This window comes from Rhinolophus hipposideros (genome assembly GCF_964194185.1).
Source record: "Rhinolophus hipposideros genome assembly, chromosome: 19".
Lineage (NCBI taxonomy): Eukaryota > Metazoa > Chordata > Mammalia > Chiroptera > Rhinolophidae > Rhinolophus > Rhinolophus hipposideros.
In genome coordinates, this window is record NC_138065.1 from 22670236 (window position 1) to 22689937 (window position 19702).

The window sequence follows — 19702 nt, forward strand, 5'->3', positions numbered from 1 at the left end:
AGTAGAAAAAGTAACTTAAAATTCTGTTAAGTTCCTGGTCTTAATGGGATACACTTGATGGCGCATAGGCATACACACGTGCATACACACACACACACACACACACACACACACAGCTACCCATGAAGAAAAAAGTTCATTGTCAACCCTCAAATTCCTGTTTAGCAATAAAAGCTGTTTAAAAAAAATCCATCAAAGCCATTTTATTGGCTTTTAGACAGGCACTCAAAAAATTTAACTTCTGTTTTCATTTTCAATTCTAACAGGCAAGAAGCAATAATTCTCAAGGCCTACCTGGCCAGAAAAACTTCACTGACGAACTAATTAGAATTAGTTATCAAAATCTCACAAAGCTCCTAATCCTTAGTATTTTCTCTATACATTTAACCCTTACGAACATGTTTATTAAAATATTTTTTATCTCCTCCTACTTATCTACAAGAGTCGTCTGGAACTGTTTGCCACATTGAAGTTCTCTTGCTATACCTTTTTCTTTTCTCCCTCCCCCGTCCCATTTTTAAGCCATTCATTTCTAACATTTAAATCCCCTTTTCTGACTTCATTATTCCAATTTCCTAATTTTCCTTCTCCCACGCAACCACTGCACCACTTTTGGCCTTCATGGTGACGAGGAGGCCCCTTTCTATCCTCCCTTGGCTTGATTTTACCATGTCGTCAGTGCTTTAGCTTACTTCTTACTAATCCGGCAATGCTCTACAATGCCAGGCTTGGATAAATCAACCTCACATTCTGGCTATGCTTTCATCTGGGTTTGTGAAGTATTAAGAGTGAAGGATGCGCACACACACACACCGAAACTGATTCCACAGTCTGTTATGCAACACTAGATTTCCTAGTCTTTTCTCAAAAGTTCCCTAAATTTCCCACTGATTTAAGTCCTGTATCCTACTCTCAACCTCATTATGTTCAGCAAGCATCTTGTAAGACTGAGATAGGAATTCCCTCAATTTTTTCAATCAATTTCAAGTCCTCTCTTCTTTCATCTGTCCCACCTTTTCCTTTCCTTCATAAAGATAAAGAATGGTGAAGAGAATATGGACTATAAAGCCAATGATTTTATTTGTGGTTCCAGCTCTGCCCCTCCATTTCTATGTGAGCTTGATAAAAATCCTTTCCAGTTCTCACAATGATCCCAAAAAGTATCTCAGTATTTTTCTAGACTCCAACATTTCCACTATACTCTTGATCCAATTCATTATAATTAATTCTAAAACTGAAGCTAGCCTTAAAAACAATTACTAGCTAATATGAAATGAGCATTCATTATATGCCAGGCATCGCACAAAGGTCAATGAACATTAACATTTAATCCTCACAATAGTCAGGGATTGCTATGATTATATCCATTACACACGTGGAAACCAAGACAGTGAAGTTGAGCCAGATTTTGAATTCAGGATATTTGAAGTCCATACTCTTAGTGATTATGCATACTTCCTCACTATAAACATTTCCCCTTGGGCCCTACTTTACTCCTAAACTACCATCCAATTTCTCCTTTCTTTCTATATAGCACAGTTCTTGAAAGAGTGGATACTCTCTTATACTGACACCCTTAATCCATTATAATTTGATTTATACATACTCTTGTAAACAATCTTATGGAAACAAATGAATAGGCACTTCTAATTTTAATCCTATTTATTTCATCCCTCAATTTCGTGCCTATTTTACCCATAGTATAAACGTGTACTGTTTAGTTTCAATTTCAAGTCTTTAACCCTTTTCCTCGTATACCCTGGGAATCTTAAACCAAATTTTAAATATCACACTTCTGGCCTCCAAATTCACAACCCACAGAATGCTTGCTCCAAGTCTTAGGCTGGATTTCCTACTGTCTAGTTGACTCCTCCACAAGTTTAATTCTTCATAAGGAATCTTATCAATAAGATGTCATATTGTTACTTTGTTCAATTTTTCATGTTTTCATTCTCATTTCATGTTTCTACTTTAGATTCACAATTATCTTAGACAATTACCTTATTATTCTTAGGTCTCTGTAGTGCCTAGCACAACGCTAAAATGACTGTTGAATAAAGCAATGAATGAATAAACCAGGATGCCACTGAGGTCAGGAAGAATCCTGTTTGGCACGTGAAATAAATGTATTCATTATTTAAGAAGGCTATCAAAAAATCTAGCAAGTGGAGCAAATAGGAAAGGTAGATTCAGAGATTTGATTTTAAATTAAAATGAAAATCAACAGGAAAAATATATAGAGAAACTAAAAGGAAATAGAAATGTATAGTTAGGGAAAACTTGGGGAAAAATCAAGAAAACAATCTAAATTAAATTTCGTATATGTATCTATTGCTTTCTTGGTGTATCTTTCAAGGAACTAGTGAAAATTGTCTGCATAATTTTTACCTCCTTCAGAAAGAAACATGTTATACTATAGTCACAAACATATGTAGTTTTTCTTCTACTAATTGCAGAAGCAGCAGTAATATACTTTAGAAGGCTTTTATTTTAGCCATATCGTATATATAAAACTGTCAGGTCTTAAAAAAAAAAAAAAATCACAAAAATTTTCCAAAATAAAATCTACAGCCTGATTTTATTTAAACCTATGTTCTGTAACAAAAGGCTGAAGTCTATTACCACAGAATTCAAGCTGGTTAGCCTTAAAAATGTGAACATTTGGATGAGTAGAAGTCTTCAAATATTTCTCATGAAAAAGGAGAAGATAAATTTAGAATTAATAAAAATAAGAAATTTCTTAACACTATAGCTGAAAAACAATAAAATGGGTGAATGTAAAAGTTCAGTTTTAGCAAAGACAATGTGATCATCCATTAAAAACTTTATATGAAAATCCTGTCCTGAATAGTTAAAAGGTGACCTGTGGATAACATTTTAGTCTAAGTAATAAGCGTATTCCATTTGAGAATGCTGGTGAGTAAGTAATGTTTGTATAACATCTGTGACCCATCACACAAACATACTTCTTTTGCTCAGAATACAAATAATTCCAGATTTAAACAAATATTACTTACAATGGACTAAAGAGTTACACCAACTCTCTAAACGTTATTGCTTCAAGTTAGTTCGAGATTCAGAACTTAAAATTTTACCTACTGAGAGAAACTACCTCAGCTCTTGCAACTTCTTTTCTAAAAAAGAGATTTTAAAGACTTAAAAATTAGTGTTTTTAAAATTCAGCCACAGCAAAATGAAAGATAGTTCAATAATCCAAAGTACTCAACATCACTTTTTAAAAAATGCACTTATGAAGAAGTAGGCATCTCCCAACTATAACTTCTTACTGCTTAGCAGTTAAAACAAATAAAATGAGAAAACCAAACTTACCGGACAGTGAATTAGTACAGGGTATGATCATGTAACTTCTCACCAAAAATTTCTGATTTATGTTGAACATGATAAAATATTGTTTTAATCACAGTTTTTGTATTTTGATATTACAGCATTTGGTGTACACTTTGAAAATCTATGTTATTTAATATTTCTGAGAAATATTTCTAGGATGTTTGTGTATTTATAAATACTTTGGTCTTTCTTGGAGGATAGCTTTGTTTTTACTTGCAGAATAGTCTGCAGCAGATTAAGTTATTTGGTTTGACTTCATGGTCATAATTCTTTTCTGCTATAATTAGTCTTATTAATGGAATATTATAGATTAGAGTTCTGCAAAATTAAGATTTGGGTATGTAAGTTTTAATGTATACTTTGTGAAAACCTGAAAATATAAATTCAGTTTACTAAATTTTCACTTGCATGTCATATATACAATATATGTATTATATATATGTATTAGGTTGGTGCAAAAGTAATTGCGGTTTAAAGGGTTAAAAATAACTGCAAAAACAGCAATTACTTCTGCACCAACCCAGTATTATATATATGTATAAAACATATATGATATATACATATATATCATATATGTTATATATGTATTCCTATTTGGTTGCAATTTTGAATGGACATAACAAGACTCACTTTTGGTTCCATAATCATAAACAGATTAAATACTAAATGGACTTGGCAACAAAAAAATCGTCATGGCGATAGAAAATATCTTAGTATATGGAAAAAAGTACAGGACTTACATATTTACTACATGTATGACATTATTCTATATTAACTCCACAGGAAAAAAGGCAGGCTCAAAAGTCCAGCTAACCTACATTTTATTCTATCATTTATTAGATAGGAGGATCCAGTACTGTCTCTGAGTACTGTCTGGTTCTGAGTACTGTCACAGCCACTCACTAATTATGGAAATCTGAGCAAACTGCTAATCTCTTTGTGTCTCAGTTTCTAAATCTGTAAAATGGGGACAATAAGGGTAACTTCGTTTAGGGATGATGTGAGAACTCAAGAGTAAAGGGCTAAGAACAATGCCTAGCACATAACACACTCAATAAATGGTTAACTATTCTTAGTATCCATATCCATTCTAAAACATAGTATTTCCCATAAAATATATAACATGAAGAACTCTAAGCAATAGCAGTGGAATGTAACTCATTTTAAACTAACCCCAAAAGATGTATCTAAGCATTTAGAGTGGAGCCAAATTTTTATAGGGAGAGCAAATGGTGGTATTAAAAACAGCTAATTCCTAATCAATACCAATTATCCAAAAAGACCCCACTCCTTAGGAACTGCTATACATGTTTAATATGTTTTTTTAATCAGCATTACTTTTTAGAAAAGTCTATTTAATTGCCTACATTAACAGTAATTAACTGAAAGCAGCCTTACAAACTCATGAAAATATCAAGTAATAATTTTGTTCTCCTTAACCTCTGGAGCTACTGAATAGTTCAGTAAGAAAAATACAGGAATTTCCAAAAAGCATTCATGTTTGGAGAATACTGAAACCTTGAAAAGCCTGAAGTTATTAAAAATATCTAAAAGACAACAATGAAAGAATATATCTTATTTCCTAAAAACAAAAAATACACAAAGGGAAAAACATAGGCATCATTCAAATATATTTTAAGAAAATACACTAGTACTGCACTATTAGCTCACTGCAACAATACTAATTAATTTCCAATCAGTCTGGCTTAGCAAAAGTTTTCCCCTCATCATTCCACTGTAATAGCAGTATTTCACATAAGATGTTTTTACTGCACATCGTATAGAATCATATGCAAAAAAATAAACAGGCAGAGATAGTACATACACATGTGTGGGAAACCATGCTGAAGTGCTAGCAGGTGTTGTTTTGTGAAATGTTGAACCTTTGACCTCCTTGAGTGGTTTGTGCTCCCAGCAAGGCAAAACTTGCAACTTTGAGAACACAGAACCAGACAAGGTCAGGAAGGGCGGAGCTGGCCAAAACACATGCCCTTGTTTACCCAAACATTGTAACTACCAGATTGCAGACAGTCTGTTACTTTCTGATACCCAGAGTATATAAACTGCAAAAATAAATTTGGGGTGCAGCAGTCTACGTAGAATTGCCTGCCCTCCAGATCCCATCTTTATCTCTCTTCTTTTTTCTTAATCCTCACTCCCCACTTCAGGGACTGTTCATCTCCTCGGCAGGCACCGACACACATGGGTACAAGAAAAAGAACACCTGAGAAATGTTAATCCTTTGATTGAATAAATAATTCACATTCTTCTCTGGAGGTTATTTTTTCTCATAACTAGCTATAAGAGAGAAGTGATTTATGTGGGGTATTGGTCCCGATAAAATTCTAATCTTCCTGGTTATTTTATGGGGATAAATTTGTTTTCGAGGGAAAAAAGTATCTAAATTTTAATCAGTTTAGTTTTTTACTCACCCACTCCTTTCCTTTTTTGGGGCCATTGGGCAAGACAAAAAAATCCAAAAAGACAATTATTACATAAATAAAACTTATCACTGCTAGGCTAACCACTCGACTACCATAAACCAGAAGCAACCAACAGTCTCTACAGATTAAAGCAGAAGTTGGGAAGAATGTAGGCTGTACCCATTCATAAACTAGTTTAAATAATTAACTAAAAAACGAAAACTGGATAGAAACACCATCCACTAAATTAGCAAATAAATCCAATAATTAACTGCCCTGCAAAAACTGTGTTACTACGTAAATAGCCCTAGTTGATAACAGAAATTCTACTTTACACAATGTGATGTATAGATGATGTATTACATAACTGTACACCTGAAACCTACGAAACTTTACTAACCACTGTCACCCAATAAACTTTAATTAAAAAAAGAAAAAAAATTCTACTTTATAAAGATTTTCAACTAATGTAGAAGGAATGTATACGTTAGGAAGGGAAAAAGCAACAGCTGCACCTCCCAAATGAAATAAATTAAGGCAGCAATCGTTAGTGGATACTAAAACAATTAGTAGAAAAACATAATGGAAGGATCAGAATGTTACTACCTGAACTCACAATCAATCTAAAAGCATCACCAAAATCAGGAAAACCAGATGCTTTATGCTTCCTACTGAGATACAATAGGAAGCACAAGGAACACCTATATGCTGCTTAAACAAATATAAACAACTGAATCTGAATCTAATCAAGCTTTTGGAGCTAAATGCTAGTTTACGTAAAAGATGCAGTGGATGGAAAAAACAAATTAAAGTGACACTACAAGGAAACAGTGAGCCAATCCAGACTGTGGGACTTTATAAAAGAACAACTAACTGTTTTCTTCAGTAAGTCAGTGGAACTCGGGGGTGGAGGTCGAGGGTGGAGGGAGAAAACAGCAGGAAATGGATTTGATCAAGACTAGTTTGGTTGTACTTTGAAGTCACCTGACTGATTAAGTATCACTGGAAGCAAATAAACATACAAAGATTTATTTAGTTACCATTCCAGAAGGCATGACCTCACTAAAACAATATTCAATGGCAGCTATAAAGGGAGATTACTTTAAAGACCAAAACAGTGAGTGGTTCCTGATGAAGATCAAAATATCCACCAAACATGTCAAAAAAGTTACAGTAATGTCCTATAAATGGATACTTTTATGTTGAGATGAATTACAATGGTACCTCCGTTTTCGAAAGTTCGAAACAGCTGACAGCTAGGCCTCAGGATCTTGCACTCAGCGGAAGCAACGTGACATGTTCTACTTCCAAAGAGTGTTCGAAAACCGAAGCATTTACTTCCGGGTTTACGGCGTTCGTAAACCGAAATGTTCGTCAACGGAGACATTCGAAAACTGAGGTACTACTGTACTTAAAAATACTTTTCCATAAACTGGCCAGTCTAAAATGTGTGAATAAAGATGAAAGATCAGCTCATATCAAATGTAAACATGATACTTAATATGCATTTTACATGTATTGAACATCCCAACAGAAAGAATCCTGAATTGGAGCTAAATGCTAGTTTACGTAAAAGATGCAGTGGATGGAGAAAACAATTCAGAGACTTATAAATACTTAATAAGAACTTAAAAAATTATAAACTAGATCACAAAATAAAAACTAAAATAAGAATCTGACACAGTCGTATCAAATGAAGATCCTAACAAATTAAAAAAGAATATTCAATGCTGGCAGAGGGGAAAAGTGGAATAGCCAGCCTTATGTACCATCCATGTTTAAATTAATATCACCATCTAGAAAGAAATTTGCAGTAAGAATCAGAAACCTAAACATTTTCTTTGACCCAATCAATAATTCTAATTCTAGGAATCTAGCCTAAGGAAATAGTTTGAGATAGAAAAACATTGTTATGTACACGGTGTTTTTCACATGCCACTTATGTGAATAAAAAGTATGGAAGTAGACTAAATGTCCAACAAAGTTACTTTCTCAAAAATATGATATATCCACTATCACACTCTTCAGCTATTAAAATTGCCATTTCCCCCCAAAAAAATCTTAGTAAAAGGACAATTACAATATAACACAAAATGCAAATAGTGATTTTAATTTTGTATTTACATAGGAAAAAATATATATACCAAACTCTAACAGTGGTTATCTCTTGTAAATTATCCAAACTACTAGAGTCCATTATTTGATTTGTAAAACTTATAAATTCACCTACTTTCAAAAACTTTTTTAGGATACTTAAAATAAAAAGCCCAGTTATATATAACAAGATGCAAAACTTACTAAAACGGGTAAATGATGAAGTTATTTAGTAAAGGAAGGTGATTTCACACATTTTCGCCCGTCACAAAATGTTTTCTTTTTACGTATTAGGCAGAATGAAGAAACAAAAATACATTAAAATATTCAACACGGAGTTGGAAAGAAACTGGACAATTTATTAAGAACTGAGCAACTTTACGTATATGCTTTTTACGCAAAAATGTAGAACTGGAAAAAAATAAAGGCACAGCATAAGATAGAAAGTAGTTATGCCAAGGTTTCACAATTTTTTATGAGACTTTTATTACTTTTTAAAAAAAATTCACCAAGGACATGAGATTGCAAGGAAGGTGGTGATGAATTCCCCAGGAGAAAAAAAACCAGATGACTTTTTTAACTGTGACCCTCCACCCAGAAATCAAATACAAATACATGTAACCTAACCCCAATGGGCAAAGGCACAAAGCTCCTGTGTTTGATGGTACCTGAAGTTTCTTGGTATTTTACCCTTAAATTATTTCTTTAATGAGTTGAATTTTTTCACTTCTCAGAAAACTATATGTAAAATATTGATGTTATCTTCTACTTCGTTTGGTATCTTAAGGATTAAATAATGTATCTGCCAAGTTCCTGGCGGAATGCCTAGGACTTAGAAGCTATTTAATAAATGTTGATTCTTTTGTCTTCAACAAAATAATACAATTTCTATCAGTAAAGGACTTAGTAATAATCATTAGAAAAGGCCTTGTATAACTCATACCGTCCCACTCAACTTTACCTTTAAAACCAGCACATGAAATTGTCAATATTAACTTATAAGGTAAGTTAAGAATAAAGGTTTAAAGTAGGACTATAAAGTGATTGAGACTGTGAGGAAAGAATGTTATAAACCTACAGTATCTATTATAGTCATGAGGAACAGCTATAGCCTTTGTAGATGTAAAAGAAAATCAGAATAAAGGGTCAGTTTTTTTCTGAAGTCACCAGAATTAATTTCAAATATCAATTGCTTCTCTTGTGCATTAGTGTCTCTATTCATATGTGCATCACTTGTATTACTACATATTTACAAATAGAGAGCACAAATGTTACATATCCATAGCAAATAAATATCTATTTCAAGAATTACTTGATCATGATGCTTTTTTTTTTTTTTTGGATGGACATAAACTAAACTGTAAAAGCTAGTTTGGGACTCATTAATCTTGAGTTCCTCATGGACAGAAACTCTGAACATAAACTTACAAATGTCAGAAATCAAGGATTTCCCATATATATCCAATAAAAGAAACTGCAAAATTTCACCTTATGTTATAAATCATTTCACTCATTTTATTTACAAAATAATATTTTCCCTATTTTTTCTTCATCTTGATTCCATTAACTATTAGTTGCACATTTCCATATTTTTTTGTTGTTAAGTGGGTCAAATTCATTATAGTACCAGGTGAAAAATAAATGATTAAGACAAAATCAAATAAATACCAAAATAAATTTTATAGAAAAGTCCCTCGTTTAAATTGTTTTTTTTTTTAAAGAGAGGCCATACTACTCCTTACTCCCATTATATTTTTTGTCTGTTACCACGTTTCTATGCAGTTTTAAGTTAAAACAATCAGATTAGCTCCAAATATGCACAAGGGATCTGACTTAGACTTTGACGTAGACAGTGTGCCATCAAGTTTAAAGTGTAAATACTTTATTAAGAACTCAACACTACTGCACTAGAGCTTTTCTTCTTTTATTTGGGAAAGTGAGAAAGATGAGCACAGTGAAAGACATAACTGATACAATTTTAATATAACTGAAGAAGAACAATTTAGGTTTTCCCCAACAGAATTCATAAGGCTTCTTACCTGAGAAAAATAAAACGTAACACAATTTCTTAAGTTCCAAAATGGGGGGATCATACTTACTGGTGGTTCAACAGTCACTCTCTCATTTGGCAACATGGGAGAAAAGTGGTATAGACAATAAAAGTCATACCTAGGAGGGATGTCTCCTTGGCAAATGCTGCAGCAATAGCCGGGTCCAACGCAGGCTGTCCATCCCCAGATGGAAGGTCAGGTCGAGTATAATCCCTACTTTTATCATTGTTGTATTTTACATTCAAATTCACAAGTTTGGAAAAATCAATCCTTAGAGTACAGCAAGCATTATAAATATTCTGACCATCTAGGGCCTGTAAAAATGAGTAAAGTATATCATCAATATTAAGGAACAAAAGTTTACAAAAGGTAGGACTTTGACAAACTCAACAATGAAAACCTGCACATAAAAGTCACCAGGAAAGGGATTAAATATCATACATCATTCTTTGCTATCCCAGCTCTACATGTATTAGTTTTCAAAAATAATCTTCTTGAAATACAAAGCGCCACTTAAATCTAAAATACAACCAGTTAAGCACATGTGATAACACTTTTAATTAAAAAAAACTGCAAATAATTTAATTTTAAAAGACTAACAAGGGTCACTAGTTAGTAGTCCTTCCAAAGTAGTACCATAATAGCCTACACGATAATTTCATTATATATTTTTCTGCTGTGTGGCAATACTTACAAGAATTGGTATAGTTTTATAATGTAATTTCTGTTTGAGGCACTTCAAGCCAAATAAATATCACTGTGGTGAATAGCAATTCCCATGAAATGGGCAAAAGCCATTATCTTCCTTTAACCTGAAGTGTTTAACCGAGTAAGCATAACTTGTTGAATTAGCAAATACAACGACATCCTAGTAGTTCTAGAGTAGAAGAGTGCCAGCTCTAGAGTTTAAGTCTACACTCAATTAGATTATCTTGAGCAAATTACTTAACCTCTCTGACTCTCAGCCTTTCTTAATCTGAAAACCAGAGATGATAATGACTGCCATGCTTCCTCACGGATTATGTGGATTAAATAAGAGATTATGTATATGAAGGTACATCATGAATTATAAAGAACTATGCTGCTGTTATGATTATTATGTTTTTTTCTGTTCCTATATAACCACCATATCTACTCCATCTAGATGTAAACCTGGAACAAACTAGAAAATAGGGAAATTTATTGTTAATTTTTCATTAGAATAAACCTTTACTGTATACCCGGGGTGACAAAAAAAATGTACACAAGTGGACACTTTGGTCAACATTGCTCTAGCAGTAGTTGGCTGTCATAAGAAATGCCTGGACACTGGTGGTAACCATTTTGAGCACCTCATGTATTTGCAAAATTCCAAGAAATAAGAGTAGGACACAAATCAGTCTTGTGTTCAGCAATCAGGACTGCAGTGATCTTGCTGGAGCAAAGATTTCTGACTGGAAAAGCTCAAACGTGCAGAAAGACCTCTCAAACGTGTCTACTCACAGGGAAAGTTGAGAACAAACAAAAATAATCAGGAAAAACATTTTCATAGTAAATATTAAGAATTATGGCTAAAACATAGTAAAACTTAGGAAAGATGTTAGACACAGAATGCATAAACATCATAATGAAACACTACATATGAATTAAAAACAGGGAACGTCACAATAAAACTATTTCCATTTTATTTCACTGCTGTTTACTATTTATCTACGTCTCTTACTTTTCTGAGAAGATTGTTGGGGGTCACTGACTTAGCAGATGCTCATGGAAATCTTAGGCTCCAAATTCTTTAAATATCTACCTTTAGCTAGTCGCAAAAAATTTACCAAATCAAGTACATAAAGGTTCATCATACTAATAAAATACTTCAGACTAATTAGTTACCAATATAAAACCACTCCAGACTACTAGATAATGGAGGATTTTCCTAAAACATCCTGAAATCATTAGTTTCATCATAAATCCTCCAACCATACATACGCATGTGGAATGCATAGATTGTAAATACTAAAAAGATGTACAATTAGGCAGATGTCAAGGAGAATTGAATCTCTGCCTAAGAAAACAGAAAAGGATCATTTCATTAGGTCTCTCAGACTCTGCAAAAAGCAATGACTATTAGGTAAGAAGGAATGAATAGCATGATCTTACTGCTGCAAATATTTTACCTCATGTTTATTGTTACTATTAAGTAACTAATGAAATACAATTTCCTAGAAGGAATCATTAATGAGAAACAATCCACTTGTACGCTAAAATAAAATGACCATTTTAATGGACTTCCAAAAGACACTAGCACTATTCAGTGTCAGCTATAGATATTCCTAATGGGTAACGCTCCTGAAAAGCTGTTTTTAGTAACATACAAACAAAAAGAGCCATTTTCTACTCATGTGTTATAATTTTAGGACTGTATAATACAAATAATTTTAAAGTCTACGTGCAAAGCAGATTACATCATAATAGATTACTCACTATTAAAAAGACTAGGATATTTCTGATGTATCTAGTAATACTATTTCTTGAAAATATAGAAATTGAACTAGATAGTCATGGTAAGGCATATTTTTTTGCTCAGTACACTGCTTGCCAATAAACGAAATTTTCAAAAAAGGCATTAGGGTGTTTAATAAATGTGAGGACCACTTAAAATATTTACTTCTTATTTAATAATTATGATTGTTACTATGACTGTGATTATCACTCTACATGTCAACTCTCAATATACACATTACCTTTTGTTATTAACTAAAGAGGTTTTTAAAAAGACTGTTCTGCAACATACACAAATTCATGAGATTGTTGCAGTACTTTTCCCTCCAACCCTCACTAATAAATCCCCATTATTAATCTGCTTTTTTGCTGAGTTGTCATTCTGTAGCAAAATGCTAGGGGGAAAAAAATTCCTATTTACTGAAAGTAATTGCCAATAATAATAACTAGTATATGGAGTTTGGCTCTGTCACTCAAGCTGCATTTACTAGCAATGGTTCCCATAGCTTTCAAAAACAAAAAAAACAAAACAAAACAAAAAAACCCCAACCAGCCAACCAACCCACCCCAGAGTACTGGGCTCCCAACTCCAAAGATTATGATTTGTTAGTTCATGATGGCCTAAGCTTATTTTAAAATAAGCAATCTATATGACAAAAACATAGGTGGGCTATGGACCATACTTTTTAAAGTATGGTCGATAAATTCTCTTCCCCCGCAAACCTGAAGGTACACTTTGCCTGCTAAATGAATTCCCAGTGTTTAAGAGACATTTTTTCATCTCTCATTCATTTGGAAAATTATCACTAGAAGTAGAGAAGTAGGCTTGAGATTTTCTTCCCAAACTCTTTATTCTTTGCCTCTAATTTCTACATGACCTCCATTGTTTTAACAAGCATAAAAATGTGGCAACTAAATTACAAAGTTTAGAACCAACTCATTTTATAATATATTGAGAAAGGCGGGAAGAGACCTGTGGCACATCAAGTGCCGGGAAAGTTGTGACATGGGAGGAAAAAAAAATCCCAATACCTATAATATGCCATATATTGTGCTAAGTTCTAGGGTTATAGAAGAGAGCAAAGCAGACATGCTACCCACTCTTATATAACTTACAGTCCAACAGAAAAAATATCATACATATTTATAATTACTTATAAATAATTAAATTACAAATATGAAGTATGGTATTGAGAACTAAGAAAGGAAGGGATCTAATCTAGATGAATGGTTACAGATGATCTCTCTAAGAAGAGATTTCTACACTGATACTTGAAAAAGGTATATAAGAAGCTGGATATAGATAGATGATGAGAAAACAATATTAGCAAATGGAATAGCAGGTTGTAAGTCTGAGAGATCGGAGAAAATACAGCATAAGCTCTAGTTTGATGCTTATTATCTGTGCAGAGAAGATTGTGTAAATGAAAACCTCAAATACTTACCATAATTGAGGTATAATATTTTATAACGAGATTAAATGTAACTACAGATTACTCCAGACAAGATACACATATAAACTCCTTTCACCATTAAATTATAACCCAAATACAGTATAATTCCTAATTAAATTTGATTTCATTGGTCCTTTACCAGATATTCTTTCTTGATCAGAAAAGAATGGCCAAAAAAAAAAAAAAAGAAAAAGAAAAAAAAAGAAAATCTACATTAAGGAAACTGCACTATATTTAAATATGTTTGAGGTTGTGAAAATGCCATAGAAATCATGGCTTCTAGATTGTCTGCTATTGATCAAACCTCATATATTGATTTTGGTAACTCTTTAAATACAAAATATCTTCAAAATTGGAGGGCTGGGGCATACTAAAAAAATATATATATTTTTGGAGAAAAAAATTCTAATTGTTAATTTATGCCTGGAAGGGAAAAATATAGTAAGATGAGATCATGTAACTTGGGAACAAGTAAACAGCAACATACTACAGAAAAGTAAACATAAAAAATGTCCGCATTACAGAGTATGCATTATGATAAGGAATTTATTTATCTCTTTAAATATCAGCACCCTCTGTAATACAGGAAAAATTCCTATTCAGTTTACAACATAGAGTAGTAGTCAGAAAAAATGCGTTAACACTTGCAAACCATTCCAATTATGTTAATATTACTGGTATAGTCTTTCTGCTACCCAAAGCTATGTTTGCTCCCCAAATGAGATTCTGAAGATGAAAATGAAATGAAGCAATAATGAAAAATAGTTTGGGTTCCAGACAAGCTATCTTGATCTGGAGGAAGCATTTAAGTATTACAGACCATAATTAATCTGAAAGGGAAAGAGTGAAAGGCAGAAAAAGAGGTAAGACAAGGGTAAGACTATTGATTTAATGGTTTAATAATGTAATAACTGAGATAATATGGCACAAGAAGTTAAAGAGGTAGAGCAAAGTAGATTTAAATTAAGATACACAAACAGATGATTAAAACATTTAAAAAGCAAAAATGTGGTATGCAGTTTTCAATGACAGCCATGACAAGGAAGACTTTACTTCTTTTAATAGTTTTTTACAATTAAAATGTAATTGTGAATGAAAAGTAGACTTAGGAATCTATTCAGAAACCTGTCTTTAAAAAAAAAAATCTTTAAAAAGATTACTGGGTATAGTCTTAAATAAACTGAAAGCCTATTTGAAACACGTGTACTGATGTATTTCAGCCAAACTATCTTGATACCTAAATTAATTACGTTGAAACTCCCACAGGAAAACACTTAAAAATCTTATACAGGTGTGCATGCACAATACAATCCTGCTATATCCTCAAGAGCATAAAACTTTGACCTAAATCAAACAAAAAAGCAATAATATAAATCTATGTTGTAAATAACTGCAGATATGATTACCCTTAAAAATAAACACATTTTTTATCACAAATTCTAAGCTTTTTTAATATTATCTTAGTGATACCAATCTGTGCCATGTATAATGCTACATGGTATTGCTAAGTTACATCAGTATTAATAACATTAGCTGTTTTGTGTGTGTGTGTGTGTGTGTGTGTGTGTGTAACACTAAGATACACAAAAATATCACTATCTCAAAAAGAGCTCTAGACTTACTAGTTTTGCTTGTTGAGCATTTACTGGATCACCATACTGGAGGAGAGCTTGAAACTGGTTATTTTTTGTAAATGTGATTATCTTCAATACAGCACCAAATTTAGAAAATATCTGTTAAAACATTAAAATCAAAACATTATCTACTGTTATTTCTCCAATTTATAGGTTAACATGAAACTTAAATAAAACTTACTTGGTGAAGAACATCAAGTGTTACAGGGTAGTACATATTGTCAATAATTATTCTAAGCACTGGACTCTGGGCTGGAGTCACTGCACTCTCACTAACTGTGGTGCCACTAAGAGGAGTATTTGCTGTCTGGACAGCTGTCACAGCTTGAAGAACTGCCTGAGCACGCTGAAAATTGAAAGATAAACACTTTAGAAACACTCCCAGTATTTTCACTTATATTCTGCTACATGTTACACTATCACCTCATTTCTTTTATTTTAAAACACATATAAATTAAAACAAAATTTAACACTCAATAAATACTTTGAGCACCTGCTAGGTATTGTCTATTTATAATTCAAATATTCGAGTATTTACTAGAAAACATTATCTAGAGTTTGGGACCAATGACGAACAAACAAAGATAGGCAATGTGATGATTTATTTTCCAAAGAACATGATGCAACTCCATTTTCTAATTACATGGCAGGAATTTGAAGAGAATAATCAAACTTCAATCTAACATTATTCAGTCTATAAAAAGGGCACATGACAAACCTCAAGAAGCGGATTACTTGATTATCTGAAAGAACTCCCATACAGCTTATTATTTTTAATACAATCTTAAAAGAATATCCAGAACAACAAATTCTATTTTCATACTAGTGTAACTTCTGACAGCAAAATTTTTAGAAGAGAAACTGATGTAAACTATAGTATAAAGCCATTACATTCTCAGATATACTTCAAGATAAAATATAAAGGGTATTTTCCATACGTTATGGTATCTAAAACACAATCAACTGTAAATGCACTATTATTTTATGTATGACTAATAAGATATTGCTAATTAAACAATGACATCAACTATTGCAACATACATCCTGATTTAAGATTTTAAAATGTGAAAAAACATACATATAGAAGCAATACAGGGCCGGCCCGGTGGCTCAGGCGGTTAGAGCTCCATGCTCCTAACGCCGAAGGCTTCTGGTTCGATTCCCACATGGGCCAGTGGGCTCTCAACCACAGGTTGCCAGTTCGACTCCTCAACTCCCGCAAGGGACGGTGGGCTCTGGCCCATGCAATTAAGATTGAACACGGCACCTTGAGCTGAGCTGCTGCTGAGCTCCTGAATGGCTCAGTTGGTTGGAGCACATCCTCTAAACCACAAGGTTGCCGGTTCAACTCCCGCAAGGGATGGTGGGCTGTGCCCTCTGCAACTAACAATGGCAACTGGACCTGGAGCTCAACTGTGCTCTCCACAACTAAGATTGAAAGGACAACTTGACTTGGAAAAAAATCCTGGAAGTACACACTGTCCCCTAATAAAGTCCTACTCCCCTTCCCCAACAAAATCTTTAAAAAAAAAAAAAACACAAAAAAAACAATACAGCAATTTTAAGGAAATCTGTCTACTAAAACACGTTAGATGCTCTAAAAGAGTGCCTTCATTACTAGCATGTTTCCCCCAAAAATAGTATCTAGCCGGACAATCAGTTCTAATGCGTCTTTTGGAGCAAAAATTAATATAAGACCCCGTCTTATTTTACTATAAGACCAGGTATAATATAATACTGGGTATAATATAACATAATATAATACCGGGTCTTGTATTGATTTTTGCTCCAAAAGATGCATTAGAGCTGATTGTCTGTCTACATCTTATTTTCGGGGAAACAGTATTATGCTATTCCTAAATACTGTGACGGATTCACTGATAAGAAAATAATTTCTACTTTATCTAGAGTCAAAAAAAATCTATATAAAAGGAAATAGTTATTAAATGTAACAATGATAAATACCCCTACATGCTTTAACGTTTAAAAAAGCTGTATTGGCAGATGGATAAGAAAATAAACAGCACAGTGATGAATGAAAAGAACACAAAAAAATTAGGACACTTACGAGAATAAACAAGAATGGTCAGTGCTCACTTCAGTGGCACACGTACTAAAATTGGAATGAGAGGGTAGCATGGCCCCTCATCAAAGATAACACACAAATTTGTGAAATGTTACATTTATTTTGGAAATGTTGGCTAACACTGCAATATATATCAAATTAACAGCTGTATACCTTAAACTTAAACAATGTTGTATGTCAATTGTATCTCAATAGGCTGAGAAAATGATCATTTCACTGAAATACAATATAACAGGTCGTATTAGCTTGGGACTCAGAGATCACGTATATTCGTCTAGTCAAACCCCAAAATTTAAATGCTAATTAAACAATAAGATGACCTATAAATTTGTCAGCTAAAATCCAACATTTTGAAACACATAATATTTAATACAATAAAGATATTTACACTATATGGAGAATATAGTTATAAAGAAAGAGAGGGATAAAGATTTCTAGAGCAATGTTAAGTGTTTCAATATACAGTTAAGTACTGACTTAATGTCATCAGTATGTTCTGCAATTTTAAGCAACATGACGTAATGAAACCAATTTTACCACAGGCTGATATAAACAGGAATTAAATTCTTATGGCATCTCTTCGTTATGATGTTATTCAAGGACCTGCTGTATTTAACCCAATACACATTTAAATAAAGTTTTAAAGTAGCTCACTGCAATATTACTGTTTTCATTAGAGAACATGTCCCTTTTCAGATATGAAATTACAACAAGCATGGGAAATCACAACTAAGGAAAATACTAACATCTGCTATTTCAAATAATGGAATGTCTTTTTAAAATGGGAATCACATGATCGATGGTACACTATCCAAATGGTACAAGGTTAAAAGTTTCCTCTGCAACCCTGTCGCCCTCTCTACTTTCTCCTACCAACACCTCACCAATTATCTTGGGTATGCTTTCCAAAAATGCAATCTACATATATAAATACATATGCATATGTCCATTCCATACAAGCATAAGTACATATTCATTCCATACATTTTTTTCCAGTACTATTTACTGTTCTCCATCGTCCTTTTTTAGCTTAATTATGGTCTTCCTTATCATTAACAAACTTCATAAATTTTAATTTATGAAGCAGAGTTGGCTTGGCAACACAGATTATAATTAAACTCCTTATTGAAACATTACACATACACAGAAAACAGAAATCCCAAGTGTATACACCTCAAAATATCCTAAGTTGGACATATCTGTGAAATGACTAGATAAAAAACAGAACATTATAAAACCACAGAAGCCACACTCATGCTTTCTCCTAGTTATGTAGATGGAACTGCATAGTATGTGTTCTACTTTGGTCTGATTTTTTTCAATAAACATATTTACGATACGAATCTATGTTCCGCAGGTACCAGTAGCTTGTTCATTCTTTGTGCCAGACAGTATTCCAATAAATGAATATACTACAACATATCCTACTGCTGCTAAACATTTAGATTGTGTCCACCTTACAGTTATTAGATTGTGTCCACCTTACAGTTATTACATGGTCTGCTATGAATTTTCTCATGTACTTTGATGCACATGTGTTTTCTCAGGTATGTAACTAGGAGTAGATTTACTAAGTCAAAGGATATGTATATACTCAGCTTTAGTAATTATTTCGTTTTTAAAAATGATTCTATCAATTTATGTTCCTGTAACTTAAAGTAAGAGTTCAAGCTTCTCTGTATTGTTACCAACACTTGGTATTTGTCTTAATTTTAGCCAATCTAGCACTATAGGGTAATAACTCACTCTGATTTTAATTTGTATTAAAGGTTCTTAATTCAAACCTCTTTGTGGATTAGAGGATGGCTCTCTAGAGGAAACTAGCTAAGGGGAGACCCAAAGATATCTAACAACTGGCCATGTAAAGTATGGGGTGGAAAGGTGGTATAAAGGCAGGCAAAGCTACAATATTCCAGGCAAAAGTGACACCACAGAGACACAATGGCCTCAAAAGACTGAAAAATAAAAAAATAAAACATGCCAGGTTAGATCATCTACAATTATTTTTGGGATAGAAACATAAATAAATAGAGTGGGAACAACCATAAGATAGAATACAGAAACAGTAGCCATCTCAGAAAGGGCCTTTGTCCTGAGCATGAAAAGGATCTACTGCAGGGGAGTGACTCAGATTTGT

The 19702-nt window shown here is 33.0% G+C and overlaps 1 protein-coding gene across 4 annotated transcripts in view; it reads right to left on the reverse strand.

The window, feature by feature from the left end:
• Positions 1–19702, reverse strand: part of PTBP2 (polypyrimidine tract binding protein 2) — a 69994-nt gene that overhangs the window by 11259 nt on the left and 39033 nt on the right. For all 4 annotated transcript variants that reach the window (XM_081025568.1, XM_081025571.1, XM_081025570.1 and 1 more), the window contains exons 6-8: positions 15661–15825; positions 15468–15578; positions 10035–10230 (exon numbers count right to left, since the gene is read on the reverse strand). In XM_081025568.1, coding sequence (XP_080881694.1) covers positions 10035–10230; positions 15468–15578; positions 15661–15825 — 472 coding nt within the window. The remainder of the gene's footprint in view (positions 1–10034; positions 10231–15467; positions 15579–15660; positions 15826–19702) is intronic.